Source organism: Hemiscyllium ocellatum, chromosome 2, assembly GCF_020745735.1.
Source record: "Hemiscyllium ocellatum isolate sHemOce1 chromosome 2, sHemOce1.pat.X.cur, whole genome shotgun sequence".
NCBI lineage: Eukaryota > Metazoa > Chordata > Chondrichthyes > Orectolobiformes > Hemiscylliidae > Hemiscyllium > Hemiscyllium ocellatum.
The window spans coordinates 49,024,674-49,047,969 of record NC_083402.1 but is presented as its reverse complement, the minus strand read 5'-3'; the positions used below and the strand labels follow the sequence as shown (position 1 = coordinate 49,047,969).

General features: G+C 42.1%; 1 protein-coding gene across 2 annotated transcripts in view; it reads right to left on the bottom strand.

Moving 5' to 3' along the window:
* Positions 1-300: 300 nt before the first annotated feature.
* rasa1a (RAS p21 protein activator (GTPase activating protein) 1a) overlaps positions 301-23,296 on the bottom strand; it is a 191,209-nt gene continuing 168,213 nt past the window's right edge. The window contains exons 22-25 of one of the 2 annotated variants that reach the window (XM_060836608.1): positions 8,170-8,258; positions 6,200-6,277; positions 2,025-2,159; positions 301-1,054 (exon numbers count right to left, since the gene is read on the bottom strand). In XM_060836608.1, coding sequence (XP_060692591.1) covers positions 977-1,054; positions 2,025-2,159; positions 6,200-6,277; positions 8,170-8,258 — 380 coding nt within the window. In that variant the 3' untranslated portion in view covers positions 301-976. Of the gene's footprint in view, positions 1,055-2,024; positions 2,160-6,199; positions 6,278-8,169; positions 8,259-23,296 lie in introns of those variants that run through there. The other variant, XM_060836609.1, reaches the window with a different exon arrangement.

Genomic DNA, 23,296 nt, shown 5'->3' with positions numbered 1-23,296 from the left:
GTTTGCACATCACAATTTTTGCAAATTGTTCTGATGAGCACAAGATTTTGACTAAATGTCATTGTCTTTTTTCAGTGATACTCAAATTCTGTGCTACCAAATGACTTAAATGGTTGAACTTGTGTCAGTTTCAATACTGTTTGTCATTTATTGAAACAAAAGTCAAAGTACTTTACAAAATGGTTTAATAAGTGCATGCATTTCTGATACAATGATCAATAAATTTATTCAACTATTGAATTTGTTTACATTTGTAAACATTATACATACAAAGCTTTTGATTAAGTAACTTAAAGAATTTTTTCTCATTACTGCTTTTGTTGGAAGACTCAGCCAATTGTACAGTATAATTAAACTGATCAAAATTAGTGGCACAATAAATGCTATGTATACTCTGTCTGCACATGTCATGCAATGAATGCTTATTGCAGATTTCTTTTTGTAGAGTATACTAACCAGTCTTTAGTGAGGAACCTTGGTATTTAAAGACATTTCCAATAAGCTGTAAATATATAACCAGAGATTAAAGACGTGAGCAGTCTTAACCATACAAGTAATCAATCAGAAGTTTTAGTACAAACACTGTACAGCCTGTCCTCCAGTTTTCACAAACCTATCTCATCATCTGACTGACATTTCATACTGTAGCTCTGGATAGATCCTGGGAACTTTGGCAACTTGAAATAAAACACCTTATGTTGTCGATTCACCTAGCTTTGTGAAAGATGACTAGTACATCAAGGCTCAATGGCTAGTGACTTGTTCAGAGAAAAAAGTGCAAGAGGTGGTCTGCACAAATAGCTAACTTGCTGATGCGATTGACCAACTGTTTTTCTGTTGCATAGTTCACACACTAGAAGGAATGTTGTATGTGAGTATTTATTTCAGATGTAACAAAAAAGGAGATTGTTGTGAAGTGTCCTCTGATAAACCTGGGACATGTTAATCCATGCAGAATTTCTGACCAGGAAGGCTGCTACCTACTAGATGCAGAATACTGATTTCGTTTCTGCTGCAACAGTTCTGTAATTGCCAGAAGTTTTTTCAAGACATGCTGAAAAATACAGACATCAGGAATGTCATCAGATACTGTTAACAATACATGAAAACTTGTCCGTAAATCAATATTAAATCATATAATATAGAGGACATAGACAAGGAAGTAAGTTGGAATAAAGCAAGGTGAAACAGGTTAGAATCACTGATCACAGTCTGTATTGTAAAGCAGGAGCATAGTAGATTTATGATGTAAGTCAAGAGATCAAGATCAGATATAAAGGAGTAGAAGCAGAATGGAGATTCAAAAAGGACAGCAAGAGATCAGATAAAAAGAAGCAAGGAATCAAAATGTGAACATGAATTAAATCAAACACAGCAAAAAAACAATATGACCTCACAAGCAAAGTATAAGATAGGAATTAAGCAAATTGAAAATCATTAACTATAAATTATAGTCTAAAATTTTTAGAAGTTAAAATAAAATATTTCATTTAAAACTCCTATACAATGAGAAGCAGCTCATGCAGCAGTAGCTCACATGTCTATTTATTTATGTAACAGTTTAACAGTCGCACATATAGAAACAAGTACGGAGTTTGGACTCGATGGCATGCTCATGCTGCTCAGTGTGAACAATCCTGGATACTTCCGGAATCCTTGATATTCAGGTCTGTAGGAAGTGTTATCACCTGGAATAATTTGTGCTCAAGAGTTTCATAACTTGAGCAGCAGTTGGTATCACCTCTGGCTCATCAGTGAAGTTAATAGCTTCATAAACAGAGTGCATTTATAGATGTCATATCTTACAGTTTAAATACTTGCAGACGGAGAATTACTGTGGTTAACTGATTTAGATTACTTAAGTTACCAGACCAGTAAACCTAGAAACTCAGGGTAGCTCAACAATTATGGATCAATTCACATGAATTAAGTTCCCACACATCGCCTTTTCCATGATGCAACTAAAAATTTTAATTAGAATTTTTAAATTTTAATGAAGCAACAAAATTAAAAATGGGAGTTACCTGCTGGACTCCTCGTTCGTTGCTTAATGTGCGAAGTTCATCCGAATGTGCTGCACAAACTTCATGCAAAGCTGCTAAGTCACGAGACAAATCAGTCCTAAAGTGCTCTGTAGTGTCAGGAAGCTCAGGGACATTCTAAACACAATGAAATATCTCATTTAGGTTTAAATTCACTTTATTTTTATTAAATGAAATCCAGGCTGGTCATCAAATGTGAACCTTGCAAGAATGTATCTGTTCTTTCCCAAGGTAAAACTAAATATATTGTGATGTGAGCACATTGATGGATACAGATCCATTTAAAAAGGGACAAAATAGTTCTACCACATGGAATATCTGACAATCAGAAAATGAAAACATCATTTTCCATTAGGATTATGTAGTTTAGCCGTAGCATGCCATTTATTGAATGGAGATAAATTCTCATATACAATAAGAACACAAATTAAACTGAGAGTGCTTTGAGATGCTGATGGTCCAGTAATTTTGTCTGAAATATTTCAGACTATATTTTATAAAGTGGATTAGTTCATGTACCATCAGAAATAATAAAATAAGTGAGAAATACAGATAAAAAATGAGACATAGTTTTTTCCTGGTTTGTTTACAATTGTGATCAATTAAAGAGTAAGAAGGATAAAATAAACTAAGAAAATATTTGATCATATAGGACTTTTGGCACAGAAGGATGCCATTTGGTCAATCATATCTGCACTAGCTCTTCAAATAAGCATCAGGACCAACTGTCAATTCCCCTGCCCTCTTGAATGCCTCAGTTGAAGCTGTCTCCACCACACTTCCAGGCAGGGTATTCCATAGCTTAACGATACACTGAGTAAACAAGTTTTTTTCATATCAATCTTAGTTCTTTTGCAAATCAACTTTAAATCTCTGCCCCCTCATTCTTGTTCGTCTTTACAAGCGGGAACAGTTTCTCCCATCTACTCTATCCAGTCCACTCATAATTTTTATAATGTTTATCAGATCTGCTCTCAGTAGTCTTCTCTCCAAGGACAGAAGTCCCAAAAATCTAATTCTATCCTCATAACTGAAATTTCTCATCACTGGAACCATTCTTGTAAATAATTTCTGCAATGCATTTATATCATTAATATAAGTGATACCCAGAACTGTACAAAATACTCCAGCTGAGGTTTAATAAGCATCTTTACAAGTTCAACATCACTTCTTTGCTCTTGTATTCTACACCCCTATCAATAAAGCTCAGAAAACTGTATGTTTCAGTTATTGTTCTCTCCAAATGTCCTGGCTATCTTCAATAATCTGTGCACATATACATCCAGGTCTGCTGCTTTGCACTCCCTATAGGATTGTACCCCTATTTCCTGTCTTTCAACATTCTTCCTACCAATGCATCAGTTCACACTTTTCTGCATTGAAGCTCACTTGCCACCTATATGCCTATTCCACCAATCTGTCTATGTCCTATTAGAGTTCCACAGTTTACAATTTTTCCAAGTTTCATAGCATCTGAAAACTTTGGAATTATCCTCTGCACACCAAGATCTAGATCATTAATATATTCAGGAAAAGCAATGGTCCCAATACCGACCAATACTGTCCCAATATCCACTGAGCATTATTCTGTCTCCTATCACTCAGGAAATTTTGTATCCATGTTTCTTTTGTCCCATTTATTCCATGACCTATAATGTTCCTCATTAGCATTGTATGAAATGCTCATTTATACCACACCAGTGTTTCCCTCATTGAACCTTGCTGTTACCTCCTCAAAGACTCCAGCAAATTAGTTTGATATTTGTTCTTTCAAAATCCATGTTGATTCTCCTAATCAACACATCTTCCTCCACATACCCACTAATTCTAACCTGAATAATTGTCCCTACCACTGAATGTAAATTGAGTGGTGCGTAATTACTGGACATATCCTTGCAACCTTTCTTGATCAAGATCATAATGTTTGCAATTTTTCAGTCTCCTGGCATCTTCCACTAAGTCTATTGAAGACTGAAATATTATTGCCAGTGCCCCTGCAATTTTCACACACGCTTTCTCATCTGGTCCTGGTAGCTTGTCGACTTAACGTACCAAACGAAGAAATGTCACTCGCACCAAAACATTAACTCTGCTGTCTCTCCACAAATACTGCCAGACCTGCTGAAATTTTCCAGCAATTTCTCTTTCAGTTTCAGATTTACAAAATCTGCAGTTCGTTCTTTTTTTTAATGTACCAACTCTACTGGTTTAGAAACTGTGACCAGTCACATTGACAGAGTTTCTTCCTCTATCACCTGGGCCTGAGTAGCATTTTTCTCTTTGCAAAGACAGACGTTAAAAGAACATTTTGCATCTCAGCCATGACCCCTGCCTCCATGAATACGTATGGCCTCGCCATGAGTGTCATGCTGGCCACCGTGGCTGTCTACTTCAGAAAGTGAACATGGATATAGAACAGCAGGGTGAACAGCAGGGTTAGGTGCAGGCCAACACGTAGGTTGAGGAGGGCTCAACTCACAGAGGTCACAGCCACAGGGCTCCTCAAGATGCATAATATGTTCAGGAAGCCCAAAGTATATCTTGGGATACTGATGAAACTGCCAGGTGCTGGAGTGGGTTAGGAATGCTACGCTAGAGGGTGCGAGGCCACTGGTTCCTTTGTTCACCCACACATGCATCAATTAGTGAATGATGCAATCCAACCAAGATCTCAGTGATTGATTTTGTTTCCCAATGATAAAGCCAGTGCTGTAACCCAAACAATAGAATTCAGGAACACTGCAGGGATCCTTGAGGTACAAGGTGTCATTGATTGCCCACACGTGGTGTTGAGAGGGCTACAGAATAATGCTGCACAATTCATGAATAGGAAGTGCTCCATTTGATTAATGTTTAGGTCACCTATGATTGCCTTTATCACTTCCTGGAGATGTATGCCGATTACTCTGGCTCAAACATCCTAGAGTGCTTGTTTATCTTGTTTGTGTGGGGGTGCAGGTGCTTTATAAGACTGGTTATCAGCAGGACAGGGGGTGCTAACTGCAACAATCCTTGACTGCTGTGGAGCACAGGTGTGATGCTCAAGCCTCATCTAGGACCACAGTGGATCACAGTATAGGGCTATTGAAGATATGGTTCTACTGCTGGAAATAGTGACAGAATTTGAGTACAGGAAGACAGACATCTTGCTGCAATTGTACAGGGCCTTTGTGACTCCACACCTGGAGTACTGTGCACAGTTTTAATCTCTTTAGCCAGGAGTATCTTTCCTCAGATAAGTGGGGAGTTCAGTGAAGGTTTAGTAGACTGATTATTGAGGTGGCAAGACTGACACACAGAGAGAGAGAGAGAGAAAAAGAAAGAGAAAGAGACTGGATCAGTTAGTATTATACTCACTAGAGTTTAGACAAATGAAGGGGGTGTGATCTTATACAAACCAATTAAATTCTACCACGATAAGAGGATAAATGGAGGAAGAATGTTCCTGATGACCAGGGAATCAGGGGTCACAGTTTCAGGATACTGGGTGGGCCATTTACCACTTGAGAAATTTCTTCAGCCAGAGAGCAGGGAGCTAACGGAATTATCTTCCACACAGAGCAGTTCTGGGCAAACACTGAATGCTTTCAAAGAATTACATATAAACTAGAGCTGGGGAAACAAAGGATTTGTGGAAAAGCAGGAACAGGGTACTGAACTGGGTGATCAGTCATGATCATGTTGAATAGTGAAGTAGGCTTGAAGGGAAAGTTGGCTGCCTACTCTGGCTCCTTTTTTTATGTTTACCCATATTCACAGCCATTGCAATTCTCAATCATGGGATTTAAATCCCATCTTACCTCTCCCGCTTCACTAGCTTTCTCAGTATGTACTGCTCTCTGTTTCTAACTCTAGCTGTTATGCACATCCAAGAGTGCTTCTTCAGTTGTCTAAGTCTGGAGTTTCTACTTTCAGCCTTTCTCTGTCTTTCCATCTCCCCTATCTGTTTGACTAAACTTGGTCTTAACTCCCAGTATCTTCTTCACATCATGTACTTTTTTATGTTAAAGGAAATTAAACTTAATCCTGTGGATACTGTTAATTCAGCTAATTTGAAAACAAACTACAAGGTAGCTACAACCAATGTGTTCTGGTTCAGATATCTCAACAGTTGTCTTCAAGATTATTAATTTTTGGGGCAACTAAGTGCAACTTACCCCTAATTCATCTAAGAACATAATCATCCGGTGCTTGTTGTTCTTGATAAATGGATTTACACCTTCCATGTAGGGCTCCTATTTAAAAAAAAACTTGCATCATTATATAGTAGTCCATCTTTGATAATAAATATTCCACAGCATATGGAACATGATAAGCTTTAATTGTAAATTCACTAAGTCTAAATAGTCTGGGTCAATTCTATTTAAGAAATACATTGGTACAAGATAATTAGCAAATTAACTAAGAAGATTACCCTGACATATTGTTTCAAACACTGATCATTGAAGTTTTCCTCAAAATTATTGAAGTGTTAAAATTACATTAGCAATATTAATGTTCTAGTTTTACATTCATAACTTCTATTCCATTGTTCTGGTTTCATGTCCTTATCATTTCTTAGGAATATGTTTTTCACAGTGATGAGGTCTGCAAATGATGACTGTCACCACACTTCCAGGGCCCTTTGTACAACTCCTACTGGCAATACGTATAATTGCATATTGCACATAACTAATTATTCACTATCCTATTATATCCTCTTTCTCTTGTATCTTTTCAATGGAGTCAACTGTGATGCAAGATGTACCTTTTGATTTTGGGATTTTTGAACTTTGATCTTGTGGAATTTTTTTTGTGCATCTCTGAAGGGGTTTAATGATTATCTTGGAGATATTTCATAGATCATAGAATCCCTACAGTGTAGAAACAGGCATTTCGGCCCAACAAGTCAACGCCGACCCTTCAAATAATAACCACCCAGACCCATTTCTTCTACCCTATATTTACCTCTGACTAATGCACCTAACTTACATATCCCTGAACACTATGGGCAATTCAGCATGGCTAATTCACATCTTTGGATTGTGGGAGGAAATCACAGCACCCAGAGAAAACCTGCACCAACACAGGGAGAATGTGCAAACTCCACACAGACAGTTGCCAAAGGCTAGAATCAAACCTGGGTCCCTGTTGCTGTGAGGCAGCAGTGCTAACTCCTGAGCCTTTCTTCTGCAGCCATGGTGATTTATTTTTCTAAAAAGAGTCTACATTGGGTGGTTTTTGCTAAGCAATAAACTGTTGTGCATTAGGTTTCTCAGTTAGGAGATCAAGGGTTGATTTTTTTTCCCTTTTTTGATGAGAAAGCTTGGGAAGAAAACTTTTTAGTTTTAGTTTGGATCATATTCAGAAGCCTTAACTGAAGCTGGATGTGTAGATCAGTTGCTCCCAAGAGGGGGAGGTAGCTAAACACTGCTAGAAAGAAGTTCCTCAGTGTAAGTAATTGTGTCTAAAAGTTACAGACCAGAAGTATATAGATACAATCCTGAAGGAATTAAGCAAGGCTTTAAAAAAGTAAATACTCAGTTAAATGAAAGCACCAGAAACCATTCATCAAATTCTGAAAATGAAGAATTGAGCCAACGTTGAATTTAGCTCTGTGGACATGAAAGAGAAATGAATTCTCTGGTTGTGAATATTGTAAAGGAATGTTTTCAGGATTAATGAGATTCTATTTTGTTGTATGTTTTGAAATCAAATTTGTGTTATATATACTTTGGTTTATTCTATTTTCGCTTCATTTCTTTGCATTATAAATATATTTTATTGTTAAACTGAATCTGCAACCTTGTGTATGTGTTTGAGTAAAAGACGACCTCATTAAAACACAAAGAAAAAGTCAAATCAGATTTCAGTTGGGATCTGCCTTCCCCAGTAATAACAGCCATTGGAATCATAATACTATTCCATAAAAAATCTTGATGATAAAACATAGTGACTAGCAGAACGGGATAAAAATATTATTGAGGTTCATTGAGACTGACACTGTTGTGATGAGGAAATAACATGTTGCAATATGATGATATTGTGTTTTGAGACATTACTTATAAAGGAGTGGAAGAATTTTCAAGGATACAAAAGCTTCAGCAAACTTAGTTTAGCTTGAACTTCTAAGATTCAAAGTGAGTACCTTAGCTCCAAATTCCACCAAATTTGCTAAATTTTGAAGTGATTTTGCAACAAGAGTGAGAGTTCTTGCAGCTGTAGAAGAAGGAGGATCTAAAAAGAGCAAGAAAAAAAGTTATTATTATTCTGTTATCCCATATTTTATGAAAATTCACCTGATTTCTACCAAGTTAATCAATGATCATGCAATCAGAAAGAATTTTGCAAATTTTAAGCATAGTTGTACAGGGCATGATTTCAAACTTCACACGATAAGTTCAAATGCAGAATACCAAGCAACTTTAGGATGCCTTGCAGATTGGCAAAATGTAAAGATCAGATGTAAAATAAAGAATAATAAAGTGATATACTTTTGTTGATGTAGTGACTGGAACCAGCTGGATTTTGTTCACTATGAGATCCTTGATTGGGGTTGTGAACCTAAGCCAATCAGGAAAGCCCTGGATGACTAATATAATCAGAAGATCACACCTGCACACACAACAAGGGTGTTGGGGAAATTATAAGTGCTACTGCAGTTGGGGCTCAAAAAAAAATATAACCAGGAGATTTAGAATCTCCTTAGTTTAGAGCACTGACACTGCTGGCTGGGTTACAGTCAGTGTGTTATTGGTTTCTGCTTTTTTTTATATTTTAAAAAAAAGGGTAAACCAGGTTCCTAAACTGGCTGAATTATAAAGTCAGTTTGTTAATTGGTATTCCTTTAGTGAGGACTGATTATTAAATTCCTGATGCACACAATGTGTTTCAGGTGTAACTCAGTTCTCATTAGGGGGTTGTTTCACTGGCTGGTCTCAGCCTGTGTACTACTTTTTTTTCTCTTTCACTTTTGAGAAAAGGACAATGTTGATTTTGTGGCAGGGCTTAGCCTTTGGATTCTAGTTTTCTGTTTTTTTTGTACGAGTCTTCACTGTTCTTTGGTGTTTGGACTGAGCCCTTGTAAGAAACTACAACTTTCCAGATGAGCTGTTCCTGTGGATAGGCCTCATCCTTGGACTAAACTGCTGCAAAGACTGAACACCTGTGTGTGTGCTGGGAGGTGAGCACTTGCTGTATCCTGGTGTTTAGGAGAAGACCTTGCCTTCAGGAGTGGACCAAACCCCTGTGAGTTAACTGCACCTTTACAATGTACTGTGTTCCTGTGAGTGGGCCTGGTTCTCCAAGGATGGGCCAGGACTCCATGTAGGTTGAATACCTGCGTGCTGTGGGGTGTGCAGTTGCTGCCTTCGGGAGTGGACTCTATTTTTAGCAACGGCCTCTGTATTTGGAGTGGACTTCATTTCTGACAATGCACTTTTTATTCTGGAGTGGACTCTGTTCCTGGGAGAATGGACTTTGTATTTTGAAGAGAACTATCTATCCTAATGTATTCTGTGCATCATTAAAGGACTCTGATAACCCAACAAGCAACATGACAGAGCTAATTATCACCTGCACTGTCGTCTGTGTCCTTGGATCTAGCAGGCCTTACTGAGCTGGGAGGCTCATAGGTCGTCCTGAAAGCTGTCACCCTGAGAGCAGAAGGATGGTAGGCTATCCTGTGAACCTAATAGTTGGTAGGCTGTCCTGAAAGCTGGAGGTGGGTAGGCCACCCTGATGCCAGTTGCTGCGAGAACCAGAAGGTGAGTAGACTGTTCTGAGCGCTGTCGTCCTGAGAAGGGGTAATCGGGATGGGCTGTCCTAGAGGTGGTCGGAGGTGTGTCAGAGCAGAAGGCACGTAGGGGCAGGTTGAGATCCGGAAGGTTTGTGGGCTGCCCTGCATGCTGCCTTCCCAGGGAAAGGGGTTGGGCTGTCCTAGAGGTGGCCGGGAGGTGTGTCAGGGCAGTCCATGGGCCAGATGATGCATCGGAGTGGGTGAGAGCCCAATAGTATGTTGGGGCAGACAGAGCCAGAAGGCAGGTAGGCCATCCTCAGCACTTTCGCCCTGGCAGGTACTAGAGGTGTTCTCGAGGTGGTCGAAAGGTGTGTCAGGGCGGACTGAGAGCTGGAAGGTACGTAGGGATGGGCTGCCTAAGAGTGGCTGGAAGATGGGAGGGGTCCTGCTGGGTTTCTGGGGCTCTGAATTGTATGCACTGTTTCTTGTAATTGGACAGTCTTCTATGTACTTGTCATTGTTACTGTTTTGTGGTGACTGAAACTGGGATTTGAGGTTTGTCCTCCTTTTCCTGAAAACTGGTTGAATGGTGGGGTTTGGGGCCTGGCTTTGCTGCCTTTCCCTTGTAAAATTGCTGTTTCTCTGTATACAGCTGTTAATGTTAACTGTTTTGTAAACTGTGAATTGTTTAATAAATTTTTTTAAAAAAGGAAAAAATATAACCAGGAGATCACACCTGCGCGTGCACAATGGGGGTGTTGGGGAAATTATAAGCACTACTACAGTTTTGGGGGGGGGGGGTCTCAAAAAAATATATAACCAGGAGATTTTAGAATCTCCTCAATTTAGAGCACTGACTCTGTGTGCTGGCTGGGTCAGTCAGTGTTATTGCTGCTGTTGGTTTCTGGTTTTCTCTCAGGGAAACCTGATTCCTGAACTGGCTGAATTATATAGCCAGTTTGTTAACTGGTATTCCTTTTTTAGTGAGGACTGATTTTCTAAACTGCCTGATCTACACAATGTGTTTCAGGTGTAACTCAGTTTTCATTAGGAGATTGTTGTTTCACTAGCTGCTTACAGCCTGTGTGTTACTCTTTTCTCTTATACTTTTGAGAAAAAAAAGACTGTGGATTTTGTGGCAGGGCTTAGCTCTTGCACTCTAGTTTTTTGTATGTGCCTCCACTTTTTTTTTGTTATTGTTTTTGGTGTTTAGACTGAGTCCTTGTGAGAAAATACATCTTTACCAGATGAGCTGTTCCTGTGGGTAGGCCTAACCCTCGGATGAGGCCCCTGCAAAGACTAAGCATCTGTGTGTGCTGGGAGGTGAGCACTTGCTGTATCCTGGCAAGTTGACCCTGCCTTTGGCGTGGACTAACTCCCTGTGAGTTAACTGCACCTTTTACAATGTATTGTGTTCCTGTGAGTGGGCTTGGTTCACCAAGAATGGGCTAGGACTCTATGAAGATGGTGTGCATTTGCAGCTTTCAGGAGTGGGCTCTGCCCTCTGTGGACTCTGTAGTTTGGAGTGGACTCCGTTTCTGACAATGCACTTTGTATACTGGAATGGACTCTACATTTTGAAGAGAATTGTTTATGGTAATGGACTCTGTACCAGAAATGAATGTTTGTTGATCATTGACTTTATCTTGTTGCTTGTTGGGTTGATCACCTGCACTGTCTAGTCCCTGGGTCTGGGAGACCTCTCTCTGAGCTGGAAGGCTCATAGGTCAGCCTGAAAGCTGTCACCCTGAGTCAGATGGTGGATAGCCATCCTGTGAACCTGAAGGTTGGTAGGCCACCTCGATGTGGGTTGCCCCCAAGAGCCAGAAGGTGGGTAGACTGTTCGGAGTGCTGTCCTCCTGAGAAGGGGTGATCAGGATAGGCTGTCATAGAGGTGGTTGGATGGTCAGAGTGGCTGAGAGCCAGAAGGTGCGTAGGGGCTGGCTGAGATCCAGAAGGCTTGTGGGCTGCCCTGCACGCTGTCGCCCCAGGGAAGGAAGGCTGGGGGTGGGAATTAGGGGTAACTCAGTTCTCATTGAGATTTGTTGTTTAACTGGTTGGTTACAGCCTGTGTGCTAACCTTTGTCCTTTTCTCAAAGTGAAAGATAAATGTTGATTTTTGTGGCAGGGCTAAGCCCTTGGACTCTAGTTTCTTTGTATGCGCCCTCACTCTTTGGTGTTTGGACTGAGTCATTGTGAGAAAATACATCTTACCGGATGAGTTCCTGTGGGTAGGCCTAAACCTCTGCAAAGACAGAACACTTGTATGTCTGCTGGGAGGTGAGCACTTACTACATCCTGGAATTTGGGAGTAGACCCTGCCTTCGGGAATGGACCAAAACCCCTGTGAGTTAACTGCATCTCTTACAATGTACTGTGGGTCTGGTTCACCAAGGATGGGCCAGAACTCTGTGGAGATTGGATAAAAGCAAATTACTGCGGATGCTGGAATCTGAAACCAAAAGAGAAAATACTGGAAAATCTCAGCAGGTCTGGCAGCATCTGTAAGGAGAGAAAAGAGTCTAACTGAGCTGGTTGACTGCCCTGCATGCTGTTCCCCTAGGGAACGGGACAGGCTGGCCTAGAGGTGGCCAGAAGATATCTGGGCCATTCACACGCTGGTTGGCGCATTGGGGTGGGCAAGAGCCCCATGGTACATAGTGGCAGACCAAGAGCTGGAAGGCAGGTAGGTCGTCCTCCGCACTGTCACCCCAGGCAGGTACTGGGGTGGGTTGTCTTGGGTGTCCTGGCGGGAGGTAGGTTGGGGAAGCAGGACAGGCTGTCCTGTAGGTGGTCGGAAGATGTCAGTGCGGACCTAGAGCCAGAAGGGACGTCGGGCAAGCTGTCTTAGAGTGGCTGGAAGGTGGGAGTGATGGGTGACTTCCTGGGGTATTGTATTATATGCATTGTTTTATGTAATTAGGCTGTCTTATATGTACAAATGTCATTGTTATTGTTTTGCAATTATTGAAACTGGGATTTGAGGTGTGTCCTCAGTTCCCTGAAAACTAGTTGAATGGTAGGGTTTGGAACCTGGCTTTGCTGCTCCTCTCCCTTGTAAAATTGCTATTTCTCTGTATAATTTTTTTATTAAACTGTGTATTGTTTAATAAAATAACAACCAGAAGATCACACCTGCACCTACACAACATGGGTACTGAGGAAAATATAAGTCCTACCACAGTTAGGTGGGGGTAAAGTTTCATAAACAAAACTCAGGAGATAGTCAGTCCCCTCAGTTTAACTGCTAACTGGTGCTAAAATCAGGAAAGCCCTAGCTGAGACAAAACCAGAAAATATATAACCAGGAGATGGTGTCTTTAGTTTAGGGAACAAAAAATACCAGATGAGAATCTCCTTCGTTAAGGGAAAAAATGTAACCAGGAGATCCTCAATTCAAGGAACTGACTGAGCTGGCTGGTCACAGTCAGTGTACTGTGTGTGTCAATAAAGAGTGACTTGGTGTTGGTTACCAGCTTCTGGACAGTTAAAAAAAAATCAGGACATTTGAAATCCACTCAGTTTAGGGCACCGACTTTGAGCTGGCTGGGTTACAGTTCCTGCTTTTTGGAGGAAACCCGATTTCTGGAGCTGGCTCAATTATGTAGACAGTTTTGTTAACTGGTATTCCTTTTTTCGTGAGTACTGATTTCTAAACTCCTAGATCTACAGTCAATGTTTCAAGTGTAATTCAGTTCTCATTACAGAGTTGTTGTTTCACTGGCTCGTTAGAGCCTGTGTGGTATTCTTTTTCTCTTTTGAGAAGAGGAATATGCTGATTTAGTGAGAGGGCTTAGCCCTTGCGCTCTAGTTTTCCTTTTTTTTTTAAAACAGGTTTTCACTTTTTGGTGTTTGTGGACTGAGCCCATCTTTCCAGAGCTAGCCAGCCCCACGTGGGTAGGCCTGGCCCTTTGTGGGTGACTAGGTATTGGTAAAGATTGAACATCTGTGTGCTGGGAGGTAAGCAATTGCTGCATCCTGTAGTGGACCAATCTCCTGAGAGTTACCTGCACCGTTTACAATATACTGTGTTCCGGTGAGTGGGCCTAGCCCTTTGGGTGGACTCTGCCTTCGGGACTGGACCAAACCTCTGAGTTAACTGCAGCCTGTCAATGAACTACATTGCTGAGAGTGGACCTGGTTTTCCCTGGAAGGGCCAGGCTCTATGGAGACTTAACACGTGTGTGTGTATGCGCACGCGTGCTTTGAGGCTAGCATTTGTTACATCCTAGAGTTTGGGTGTGGACTCTCTTTGTACTGGAAATTGTACAGAGAACTTTGTGAATTCTGTTATGTATGTGGGTTTTGTAATTTTGTGTGGGCCTGAATGGGCTAGTCAGTGCATGGGGTGGCTGGGAGCTGGAGAGTCAATGACCAGCCTAGGGAAGGGTGGTGGGTCTATTAGTATGCAGGGTCGTTGGGGGCCAGGCAGCTCGCAGTGCCCTGTAAGGGGGGTGAGCAGGATGGGCTGTCCAAGAGGTGGCTGGAAGAGTCATAGGAACGGGCTGCCTTGGGAGGGATGGTGGCCTGCTTGGGTGGGGGGAGAAAGAGAGGGGGAGAGTCTGTATTTTCTACAGTATCTTATCTAATCACACTGGCTTGTATGTGTTTTTTTTCTTTTAAACTTTTAAAAAAAAATCTGGGTTTTTTCCTCCTCCTCTTACCCCTGCACTACTGCCTAATTGGAGCTGGCAGCAGTCTTGTATGTATTTGTTACTGCTACTTTTGTGATGACTGAAAGTGGAGATTTGAGGATTGTCCTCATTCCCTGAAAAATGGTTGAACAGTAGGATTTGGGGCCTGACTTTGCTGCTCCTCTCCCTTGTAAATTGCTGTTTTTCGGTATACAGCTGTTAATGTTAACTGTTTGTTTGTAAACTCTGTACTGTTGAATAAGAATCCCTTGGTGTAGGGGACTGACTGTGCTGGTTGGGCAACAGTCAGTGTGTTCCTGCTGCTGTTGGTTTCTTTGGAGAACCTGATTCCTAAACTGGCTGGATTATATTGGTATCCCTCTTTTATTGAGTACTGATTTCTAAACTGCCTGATCTAAACAACGTGTTTCAGTTTTCATTAGGGAACTGTTGTTTCACTAGCTGGTAACAGCCTGTTACTTTGAGAAAAGGATTATAATGATTTTATGGCAGAGCTTACCCCTTGCATTCTAGTTTTTTTTAATGTTTTCACTTTTTTTTTGGTGTTTTGGACTGAGCCCTTATGAGAAAATACATCTTTCTAGATGAGCTGTTCCTGTAGGTAGGCCTAGCCCTCTGCGTGCACTGGGTGGGGGAAGTCCTGGAGTTTGGGAGTGGATTCTGCCTTCAGAGTGGACCAAACCCCCCCCCCCGAGTTAACTGCACCCTCACAATGTACTGCATTTCCATGAGAGGGCTTGGTTCCCTGTAGATAAACCAGACCTCTATGGAGACTGAGTACCTGTGCTGTGGAATACGTATATGTTGCCTTCAAGAGTGGACTCTGCCTCTGCCTCTGGTTGTGGAGTGTCTCTCTGACAATGCAAACTGGACTCTTTACCTGGGAATGGATCCATTTTGAAGAGAACTGTTTACGGTAATGAACTCTGTACCAGAAAGGACTGTTTGTTGGTAATTGACTGTCTTGTTGAGTTTATCACCTGCACTGTCTTGTATGTCCCTGGGTCTGGCAGACTGCATTGTGAGCTGGGAGGCTCACAGATTGTTCTGAAAGCTGTCACCCTGACAGACAGAGGGTGGGTAGGCTGTCTTGTGCACTGGAGGTTGGGTAAGCCACCCCAATGCCAACTGCACCAAGGGCCAGGAGGTGAGTAAACCATCCTGGGTGCTGTTGTCCTGGTGGGGGTGGGTTGGAGAAACAGGATGGACTGTCCTAAAGGTGGCTGCAAAATGCTTAGGGGCAAGTTGACAACGAGAAGGCTTGTGAGCTGTCCTGATGGGCTAACCTAGAAGTGGCTGGAAAGTGTCAGGATGGGCAATAGCCAGATGGTACGTAGAGCCAAAAGGTGGGTAGGCCATCCTTAGTGCTGTCACCCTGGGTAGGTTTGGGGCGGGCCGTCCTAGTGGTGGCCGGAAGGTGCGAAAGGCAGATATGCCGTCCTGATTTCTGTTGACCGGGGGTGGGAACAGGACGAACTGTCCTAGAGCCTCAGAATGGGAGCTTGCTGGGGTAGTCTGTATTCTATGCACTTTTTAAAAATTCTAATTGGACTGCCTTTCATATGTAACTTGTTACTGTTTTGTGATGACTGAAAGGGGGATTTGAGGTTTGTCCTCATTTCCCTGAAAATTGGTTGAATGGTAGGGTTTGGGGCCTAGTTCTCATTAGGCTGATTACAGCCGATGAAACAGTTTCCTATGTGACTTTTTTATTTTGAGAAAAGGATTGATTTTGTGGCAGGGCTTAGCCCTTACACTTTAATTGTTTTTCACTTTTTGGCATTTTGACTGAGCCCTTGTGAGAAAATACACCTTTCCAAATGAGCTGGTCATGTGTGGGTGACTAGGCCTCTAAGTACTGAACACCTGTGTGCTGGGAGGTGAGCAATTGCTGCATCCTTGTGGACCAAGCCCCTGTGGATTAACTATACCTTTACAATGTACTGTGGTCCGGAGAGTGGGCCTGGTCCTTTGGCTCTCCCTGGAAGAGCCAGGCCCAGATGGAGACTGTGTGTGTGTGTGTGTGTGTGTTGGGAGATGAGCACTCTGCTTGATACTGGAAACTGTATTGAGGATTGCGAATTCTGTTACTGTATATGGGTTTCGTAATTGTGTTTTGAGCGCAAGCCAGCGTGGGCTAGTCAGTATGTGGGGAGGCTGGGAGCTGGAGTGCCAATGATTTGGGCTTGGGGTTTTATTAGTATGCAGAGTGGCTGGGGTGTAGGTAGCCAACAGCATGCACATAGGAAAGCTGGTCTAGTGAAGGGCAGCTAGGGTGTGGGGTGGTAGGATTGATGACTGACATGGAGGAAAGCAGGCAGAGGAGCCTGTTAGTATGTGGGGTGGGCAGGGTCAGGCAATTTATAGCGTCCTCTCAAGAAAGCTGCTATAGGGCAGGCTGAGAAGGGAGACTGAGCCAGTCGGCTGATGGTAGCTTGTAGGGAGGCTGGAAGCTGGACAGTCTATAGAACGCCGGCCAAGGGAAAAGGTCAGTCAGTCAGTACCTGGGGTGGTTGGGTGCTGGAAGGCCAACAGCCTGACTGTAGGAAAGCACATCAGTGAAAGTTTGGTTAGTAAGTAAGGTGACGGTGAGTCAGTGTCCGACATCTGTCCCGGAGGAAAGTGGGCTTGGGAGGATCAGTCAGTACGCAGGGTGGCTGCAGAATGGAAGGCCAACAAACCACTCGTGGGAACGTGGCCCAGGGTATTCCGGTTAGTATGCGGGGCAACTGGGTGGTTGACTACCAGCCTGGAGAAAAGCAGGCCTGGGGAGGGTCAGTTAGTACGCAGGGTGGCCAGAGACTGGAAGGCCGACTGTCTTGCAGGAAGGCTAGCCAAGGACTGTCTGATCAGTATGTGGTGCGGATGGGTGTCAGGTGTCCTTTCTTTATAGCTATATCTGATCTGTGTTCTATGCACTGTTTCTGTGTTTATTGTTTTATCTTTGGATGAAAATGGGATTTGAAGTTTGTCCTCATTCTCCTGAAAAACTGGTTGAACGATGGAGTGTAGTGTTTGGCTTTGCCCTTTCCCCTGTACATAATGGTTTTTTTGTGAACTGTATTTTGTACTGTTTAATAAAATTTACAAAACAGGTGATGTCAAGACTCCTTTGGTTGGGGGAACTGACTATGCACTGGCTGGGCCAGTCAGTGTGGTGTTGCTGGTGTTGGTTTCTGTTTGTTTAGTTTTGGAGAACCTAATTCCTCAGCTGGCTTGTTTACAAAGTCAGTTTTAACTAGTATTTCTTTATTTTGACTGTAGATCAGTCCTCAGTGTTTCAGGTGTAATTCAGCCCTCATTAGGAACCTGTCACTTCACTGCTTACAGCTGTGTTACACTTTGTCCTTAAAGTAAAAAGAGAATTTTTTTTTCTTGTGGTAGGGCTTTGCCCTTGCATTTTGTTTTGAATGTGTTTTCACTTCTTTGGAGATGTGATAGGTGGAAGGAGGTCAAGGTGAAGGTGATAGGCCGGAGTGGGGTGGGGGCGGAGAGGTCAGGAAGATGATTGCAGGTTAGGAAGGCGGTGCTGAGTACGAGGGATTCGACTGAGACAAGGTGGGGAAATGAGGAAACTGGAGAAATCTGAGTTCATCCCTTGTGGTTGGAGGGTTCCCAGGCGGAAGATGAGGCGCTCTTCCTCCAACTGTCGTGTTGTTATGGTCTGGCGATGGAGGAGTCAAAGGACCTGAATGTGGCCGCCTCTATATTGGGGAGACAGGCCGCCTACTTGCGGAATGTTTCAGAGAACACCTCTGGGATACCCGGACCAACCAACCCAACCACCCCGTGGCTCAACACTTTAACTCCCCCTCCCATTCCTCCAAGGACATGCAGGTCCTTGGACTCCTCCATCGCCAGACCATAACAACATGACAGTTGGAGGAAGAGTGCCTCATCTTCCGCCTGGGAACCCTCCAACCACAAGGGATGAACTCAGATTTCTCCAGTTTCCTCATTTCCCCTCCCCCCACCTTGTCTCAGTCAAATCCCTCGTACTCAGCACCGCCTTCCTAACCTGCAATCTTCCTGACCTCTCCGTCCCCACCCCACTCTGGCCTATCACCTTCACCTTGACCTCCTTCCAACTATCGCATCTCCAACGCCCCTCCCCCAAGTCCCTCCTCTCTACCTTTTATCTTAGCCTGCTGGACACACTTTCCTCATTCCTGAAGAAGGGCTTATGCCCGAAATGTCGAATTTCCCGTTCCTTGGATGCTGCCTGACCTGCGCTTTTCCAAAACACATTTTCAGCTCTGATCTCCAGCATCTGCAGACCTCACTTTCTCCCTAATGGATAGTGTCTCTCAGGAAAGTTGGTATAGGGCAGGCTGGTCAGTACAGGAGGTGGTTGGGAGCTGAGCTGATGAACAGCTGCTCCATAGGAATGCTGGACAGGAGAAAAAGTGGGTGGGTCAGTCACAGCGATAGTCTGAGTTAGGAAAGCAGGCTGGGGAGGATCAGTCAGTACGTAGGATGGCCAGAGAACAGAAGGCCAACAACTGTCCTGCAGGAAGGCAAGCCAAAGATGTTGTGATTGGTGGCAGATGTTATTCTTAATGGCGACATGTTTTATGTACTGTTTCTTATTTGATTGGACTGTCTCGTCTGCATAGGTTACTGTTACCTTTTGACAAAGTGGGATTTGAGGTTTGACCTCCTTTCCCTGAAAACTATTTGAACAGTTTGTAATAAGAGTGGTGTTTTTGTGAACTGCTGTTTTATTTGTCAACTGTATTTTGTACCATTTTAAGAAAAATAACCAGGTTATTTATAAGTCAGTCCTTTGCACTCAGATTAAGCTGGCTGGAAACAGCCGGTGTACTGTGCACAAGTAAATTTAAAGGGTGATAGAAGATGGGTCTCTCTGTGCAGTTATTTTAGTGGAATAGTGATACAGTTTTAAACACAGCACAGGAGATCTGGGGTACACGTACACAAATCTTTGAACTTGCTAAGTTCAGAAGCTAAAAAAGCCTATGAAATCCGTTGGCTTTAATAATAGATAATCCAAATACAAGGAAGTTCACCAAATCTCTCAAATATTGCTTTGTCTTAAGATTGTGGTATGATATTCATTTGAGCACACAACTTAGGAAGGGTGCTACAATACAGAAAATATCAACCAAAACGGTGCTAAGGATGACAGCCATCAGTCATGTAGACAGACTTGAAGCTGAAAACATCAGAAGATCGGAGGTGTCCAAAAGCGTAAATGGTTTAATACAGCAATTTTAAATGTATGGGCTAGTTATAAGCTCTTCCACCATTGAAAGTGATTAGTATGATCTAAAATGCATTGCATAGAGACTTTATCATAGAGATATACAACATGGAAACAGACTCTTCTGTCCAATCTCGTCCCACCTGCTGGCACCCAGCCCATGTCCCTCCAAACCCTTTCTATTCCTATACCTATCCAAATGCCTCTTGAATGTTGTAATTGTACCAGCCTCCACCACTTCCTCTGGCAGCTCATTCCACACACGCACCACCCTCTGCGTGGAAAAAATTGCCCCTTATATTAAAAAAAACCTATCTTTCCCCCCCTCACCCTAAATTGAACCATACAGAAGGAGATTCGATAAATGCCTAAAAGATGCTCTACCTATACAGTGGAAAAGCAGGACAACCTGAACAATTCTAGTAGTGAATAGCCTCCTTCCATCAAGTAGCATGGTAAAATTTTAATATTTTCATTACTTAATGGATGCAGTCAAGCCATTAACCTTCTAGAGAGAGCACAAACCTTTGCATCTGTGCAAGCATTAAAAGTGAGCTGCACTTGATCAGTAATAATATAAAACCCCATAATGTGAGCTCTTGTGCTCAAAGCTTAAGATAAGATCTACTCAAGGTATAAAAAGGAAAATCATTGCAAACATTTCCACTGTTCCCCTTCCTTTATCAGCTGTTTCTTTCATTCTTGTTTATCCTCTTATCACAGTTCCTCTAGTTACATAGTCTCCTCTCTTCATCCACCACACCAGTAAAAACTGCACTCTTCACATAACTTATACAAAAGGCAAAATGTTAACTAACCTGTGGCTTAACATGATTTGTACATGTCTACAAAACATTAACATAGCTGGTGGAATTTAAGTTTAGTGAATAAAATCTCATCCCTGTAATGGTGACCATTTGACTATCGTTGATTGCAGTAGAAGTTTTCTTTCCCATTAGGGAAAGATATATACTACTATCCTTATCTAGTTTGACTTGCATGAGTGTCCAACTCTTTCAGCATTTGAGCAAGAAGCATTGTGAATTGCATGGGACTCCAGCAGAATGAGAAGACAAAGTATTGACAACACTACGGGAAATTTTACTACAAGAAGAAAACTGTCCAAAGTGAGAGAGGATACAAGACATGGATCTTGGATGCAGTGAGATTAGCATGACATGAGTGGTGGGAAAGCAGCTGATTGGAAACGTTCACCAAACCTTATCAGTGTTTAGATCTTCAGGGTTTTTTTTTTAAGTATTAGATTAGATTCCTTACAGGATGGAAACAGGCCCAACAAATCCATACCGCCCCTGCGAACGGTAACCCACCCAGACCCATTCCCCCACCCTCCATTCACCTCTGATTATAAGAATAGTTTCCCTATGGGTGGCAATAAACTAAAATTTAAAGTATCATTACAGCAATTTGCAAAAAGCAGGGAATCTTAAGTAATTAACCTATAAGCTAATTCAAATATGATCCAAAGTGAAGCATTAGTGGTATGTGATGGAATAAGCACAATAGCAAGAAATGATTTTGGACATAGAATCCATATGGATGGAGATAAGTAAAAAAAAAGGGAAGATAGTGGCAGGAGTTATTATCAGGATTTCAAGCAGTGTGAGATGTGTGCCATGACCTTCTGTGGAAGGAGCACCACTTCGCACAGAGCCCTGAAACTGCCATGCATGGAGACTCTGTACCAGACATGCATAGACATTATCACCATGTGTGTACAGAAGATTGGGAATTCACATGTTATGGAGCCTGCTTGTGCATGTAGAGACCCAAATATTCAGTTTGAGCATGTGTATTGATCAATGAACGTATCTCCAAGATGAGAAAAACAGCATGCACAGTAGAGACACACAACTGCTGAATAACCGTTGAAGGGGCTTGTCTGTTTGGACAAGTTTCCACATTAGCAAGAAATTTAAGATGAATATTTTTGGATTCTGCTTTAGTTCGGCTAGATTCTGTGGCTTAAGTCTTAGATCAAAGAAGTTTCTTGTCAAATGAGGTGATTCCTCTAGTAATTCAGTTGACGAAACATTTAAACCCAAAAGAAAAGAACTGCTCAGACAGCACAATGAAAACTACGTGATTTTCATGAACAGGACATACCATTTGATACCTATCTGATATGTCTCATATGCAGAGAAAAGTTGACAAAGAATTGACTGGAGTAGATGTTGAAAACATATTTGTGCTCATAGTTGAACATTACTTTTTCTGGTGGATTTGAAATGTTGGTGCTTTTGATCCTTGTTTAATTTACTGCATAAACTTTGTTAGAAATATTTCTAATAAGGCAGTGATCTGTTTAAAAGAAAAGATTATGGACAAACAATTCAGCCGAAAAAAGGGGTTATGCTGTAGAACAGTTTGTCTCATTTAAGTATGATTTGGAAAAGGCTGGGAATCACTGTTCTACAGGCTCTCTAACTATATAGTGGGATGCCACACCATAGGCAATGCATTTATCATGGATGACATTCATCTTCATGTAGATTGGGACAGTCAGATTGGCAGGTAAAGCCATGAGAAAATATTCAGAATATTTGGGGAAGTTTCCCAGAACATCATGTTCAGGTCTAACCAGGGATCAGACTATGTTGAATCTGGGGATATGTAATGAGGCAAGCTTTAATAATAAGACATAATTATGTATGTCTGAAATTTGTCTTAATAATCTCTTTGGAAACAGTCCACAGCGTGGTAGAATTTAGCATTCATTCTGAGGGACAAATTTGTATTAGAAGCAACTGTTCTAATAAGAATAATTATAAAAGGCAGGAGGACAAACCTGGTTGGAGTGGACTGGGAAGGAAGTTTCGCAGCAAAGACGGTTGAAAAATAGACACATTTAAGAAAATAGTTCAAGACTCTCACAAGAAAAGTATATTTCAGTAGGGAAGGGGGATTCTAGGTAGGGGATAAGCCAACAGTGGTTAACCAGGGAACTTAAGGATCGCATGAAAATGAAAGATAACATAAACAAAGTGGGAAATATTAGAGGCAAGCCGCAAACCAGCAAGAAACAACCCAAAAAAAAATAAGTTTAAGATGGATTGCAACAGCTTTTATGAAGATATTTTTAAAAAGCCAATGCGAACATATGGTCCTTAGAGAAAAAGGCTAGAGAAATTATAATGGAGATGCAGAAAACAGTAGAGGAGATGAATAAGCACTTTGTTTAGGATGTAGATTTGCTTGCTGAGCTGTAGGTTTGGTATCCAGACGTTTCATTACCTGGCTAGGTAACATCAACAGTGGCGACCTCCAAGTGAAGCGAAGCTGTTGTCTCCTGCTTTCTATTTATAGGTTTGTCCTGGATGGGGTTTCTAGAGTTTGTGGTGATGTCATTTCCTGCTCGTGGCACTGGGGCTCGTACCTAGATGGTATCTAAATCTATGTGTTTGTTTATGGCGTTGTGGTTGGAGCGCCAGGCCTCTGGGAATTCTCTGGCATGTCTTTGCTTAGCCTGTCCCAGGATAGATGTGTTTTCATCCATGTGTAGGGCTACGAGGGAGAGAGGGTCATGTCTTTTTGTGGCTAGCTGGTGTTCATGTATCCTGGTGGCTAACTTTCTTCTGGTTTGTCAGACGTAGTGTTTGTGGCAGTCCTTGGAAGCACGACGCCATAAACAAACACA